This window comes from Pinus tabuliformis, chromosome J (genome assembly GCF_031772625.1).
Source record: "Pinus tabuliformis cultivar Carrire ecotype Pingquan chromosome J, CPIR1, whole genome shotgun sequence".
Classification (NCBI taxonomy): domain Eukaryota; kingdom Viridiplantae; phylum Streptophyta; class Pinopsida; order Pinales; family Pinaceae; genus Pinus; species Pinus tabuliformis.
The window spans coordinates 1,053,681,174-1,053,685,238 of NC_142295.1; the positions used below are offsets into that span (position 1 = coordinate 1,053,681,174).

The window sequence follows — 4,065 nt, forward strand, 5'->3', positions numbered from 1 at the left end:
TAAGTCAACCCACAAACATGCTTGGGTTACGCTTGACAAGATGATGAGATCTCCTATAAAGGACAAACTTTTTTGGTTCATTATTTCTCGTTTAAATTCAAAGTGTTATCTAAATTACACTTCTCTAAAATTGTGGGTCATTTTTTGTTTTAGAAAAAATATGATAGGATTAAGTCATTATTCTTTTAAAGGCAAGAATAAATACATCTACACTTTTGTTGAAGAATGTTATACTTTAAACTGACACAAGGGGGGAATAGTGAAGCCTCCAAGAGCCTTACAACACTTACCCATTCCTACCACTATGTGGGATGACATTTCTATGGATTTCATTTGGGGTTACCAAAATTGGGTAATAAATCAATGATAATCGTAGCCATTGATCATGCCTTTCCAAATATGCATGATTATGTAACTCAAAACACCTAGTGCCTTCATAATGCCACAAGTATTCATTGACAATGTTTCTAGATTACAAGGCATGCCTAAATCCATTGTCATTGATTATGATCCCAACATCACTAGCAATTTCTAGTAGTAATTGTTTTACCTTTAAGGTAATCAACTGAATCTTAGCACAACATATCGCTCTAAAATCGGTGGCCAAACAAAGTAGTCAACAAAATTTTGGAAGATAATCATTCCTATCTATATAAAAAAGCCCTATGCCTTTAAAGAAATTTAAATAAATATCAAGAGAAAGGCATATGGCCATTTTATATAGATAAGAATGTTATTCATAGGGATTTTTTATATAGATAAGAATGATATTCATAGGGATTTTTTCAAAATTAAACTAAGGATTGGAAATATTATTACATACATTGGCATAACCCAAAAATAACAACATATCATCTCCAATATTTAATTAAATGAACATTCCAAGAAACACTCGAACAACAATAGACAAATGGATAATTCTTATTTATATAAAAAATCCCTATGCCTATACTCCAAAAGACATATAGTCCATATGTCTTTAAAAAATATCAAGAGAATGAGAAATTTTAAAAGAAAATATATAACACACTCATATACCAAGCAATTGATTAAGAAAGGACTATTTTCCACTTAATCATAAATAGTGCTCTAGAGACACCATGCCTAACAAGGCTATGTTACCACAAAATTGAATAAGAAATGTGAAATAACCATACAAGACAAGGTGATTCTTCTTTCTCTACTCACCATTCACTCATAAGTAAAGCTCATTTGATCCTCTTCAATGTGTACATAGAAAGATCCAAGTTAATGTCTATTAACTAGAATATATTTCTTTTTTAGTTCTTGGCTCTTCTCAAGATTCTTATGACTTCCTTTCATGGTTGTTCCATAAGAACATGGTATGGAAGCCTCCCTTTTCAAGGAAAATAATCTCTTTACCTCTCATTTTTATCATCCCAGATTTAATTTTTTTTTTCTATTCAAATTTCTCATTCTTTTTATGCTTGAAATATGGGTAAGAAAAACCCAATCCCAACTTTTTTTAGTTTCAAGATTGTTGAGAAGGCAATATATAACAATATAAAAAATGATTGCATAGATCTAAAAAAATGTTACATTCATTTCTCATAACTTCTATCATCTATAGACTAGGCTCACATCAACACCATAAAATAATAAAAATTAAATTAATAATAAAATGGTAAGAAATATAAATAATTAAAAATAAAAAAATCCACAAACTTTGTTTTTTTAATATAAATACTGCTATTAAAATAATCTTAAATATTTTATAAATCTGAAAAACTACGCTATTTATAAATATTCAAACCATATATCTAATAACTCAATCATAATTATTTTTTCTTAAAAACATTTGATTACTGCATATAAATCATAAAATCCAAACCTAAAGATTATTTAATCAAATTAATAATCCCATTTATATGGGAAATACATTAAAGTCAAAATTCTCAGCCGCGTTGATTGAATATATCTGATCTGTCAGATCATAAATGGCATTGCATCTTTAACTTTATATATATATATATATATATATCGCTGTATTATTGGAATCGACATAACACTCGAAGTGCTTTAAGATTAAAAATAGAAAAAATAAAAAGATTCAACTCACTTTCACTTTGCATGGAAGGTGCTTTCAACCTGCTTGAAAGCCCCATGATATTATTTTGATGTTCTAAATCCGAATTTAAAACTGATGTTCTAAATCCGAATTTAAAACTGGGCAAGATTTAACAAATCTACAAAGGTCAAACTTGACCTAGTAAAGATTCGTTCGTATGTTCTGTGTGTTACGAAAAGAAACGAATCATCGAACCCAATCGACAAATATTGTTACTGTAACGTTCTATACACATATCATAATCACTTTACTATCACATATCATAACCACTTTGCTATATGAATAAAAATATCAGAGTAAAACCATATCCTGTTATATGTAAAGTCCTATCAAGCATTCAAACACATGAAATCAAAGAAATTTAAGCGGCAGAGCACAACATAACAATTAACAATACAAGATATACTGAAAATCCCAAGTCTATTTAAATTCAAGTCTTTATTTAGGAGTACAGGTACAGTAGCCTCTATGGCCCTCCAAAACCATCCATTGGATCTGATGAAACATACCTATAATATGATATATTGGACTTATCAGACACCATTGGGAGAGACTACTATTATCTAAGAGACAATATATTGAATCAGGTGTGGCAGCTGCAAGTACCACACTGGCAGTTGGGGCCACACTTGCAGTCGTTCTCCAGAGATACATCTGCAGCATGCCTGTTTACACCAAAACGCTAATACATTCAATTATCACATCATTCTGAAACCATATAAATGAAACTTACAACAACTTATACACATAACGCGGTACCCCATCTCATAGCTGGTTTCCACAATGCCGTCTATCTGGAATCCCTTCTTCTTGCTGTGCAACAAAACCATCCAAACATGGAATGAGGTTAGTCCTACCAAGATTCGAACTCATGACGAGCGGCATGAAATTTGAAAAGGAAGAAAGAGAAATTGACAGGAATTGGTATGAAAAGACTAGAGAAAAACAAAGTGGACAACATACGGGCACTGGGTTTTGTCAGCGCAGTCACAATTTGCGCAATCGCTCGACATGTTCGCAAGAAAAATGATGAAGAAACAACAACAAACTATTTCACTGGAAACTACCAAGTTATCAGATACCACCCGCACTTCTCAATATAGGCGCAGACACCCCCTCTATATATATAGGGCAGCCCAGCACCCGAGAGAAGTGCAAGTGAGTCACCGACGGGAAACCTGGAATACTGGTTCCAGGAATAGTTCCAACTTCTAGGGACCCACCTCGAATGTGACGAAGTCGACCAAGCTCTTCTGAAGGAAACACAGTGGAGCACGCATCTCATCTTTAGCACGAACGTACAAAGTACCGCGTAAAGGAACGAATCTAACGCCATTATTTGGCTTAAAATAACTGACATGCACATGGGCAGTAAGCTGTATATGCCCTATTATTTATGTGGTGGTTAAAGTTTCAACATTTTAGTTTATGGCGCGCTTCTAGGAATCAAACATTATTGCGATGGGACATCACCGACGAGTTTCCATTGGATTCCAGTCTCCAGAAAAAGTTCAGTGATTTCATAAAAATATGATGGACTCCATTTTTCTAAAGCGATCGGTGGACGAATGAAACTCAAACAGGATCAGGCTGCATGATGATGCGCAGATTTAATGGTTTATAGATGGTATGGATTATAATAATAATTATTTTATTCAGGAAGTCATGGTTTCTTAGTTTCGAATCACATTCAGAGTCACTGTCACAAGTCGCAACTTCAGATAATAATGCGTAGCGTCTTTCTTTGATCATTGAGCTTTTGATCGTGAAACTTCTGAATTTGAGGTCAGGATGTTTTTGAGGCCATGGGCAAGGTTTCGGATACAATTATTTGTTCAGAGCGAGGTGACTACATTTGGTCTTTAATGGATCTATGGAATTATTAAAATAGATAAAAACGAAATTATAATTTTCAATGTTTAGTGGATTTTTTTGGGTGTATTTTGACAAAAATATATATATATATATATATATAT

The 4,065-nt window shown here is 32.8% G+C and overlaps 1 protein-coding gene across 1 annotated transcript; it reads right to left on the reverse strand.

The window, feature by feature from the left end:
* Positions 1-2,492: 2,492 nt before the first annotated feature.
* Positions 2,493-3,207, reverse strand: LOC149230545 (metallothionein-like protein EMB30). Its single transcript, XM_089379023.1, has 3 exons — positions 3,053-3,207; positions 2,849-2,902; positions 2,493-2,754 (listed from the first exon to the last, which is right to left on the reverse strand). The coding sequence occupies exons 1-3, from the start codon at positions 3,100-3,102 to the stop codon at positions 2,673-2,675; spliced, it is 186 nt and encodes a 61-aa protein (XP_089235149.1). The 5' UTR covers positions 3,103-3,207; the 3' UTR covers positions 2,493-2,672.
* Positions 3,208-4,065: the final 858 nt, after the last annotated feature.

Bases quoted from the DNA above. Each gene is read 5' to 3' on its own strand.
- LOC149230545 (XM_089379023.1), bottom strand. From the start codon at position 3,102: ATGTCGAGCGATTGCGCAAATTGTGACTGCGCTGACAAAACCCAGTGC. The intron at 2,903-3,052 runs GTATGTTGTCCA...TTTGTTGCACAG, and splicing joins GCTGACAAAACCCAGTGCCC to CAAGAAGAAGGGATTCCAGA. The intron at 2,755-2,848 runs GTACCGCGTTAT...TGGTGTAAACAG, and splicing joins GAAACCAGCTATGAGATGGG to GCATGCTGCAGATGTATCTC.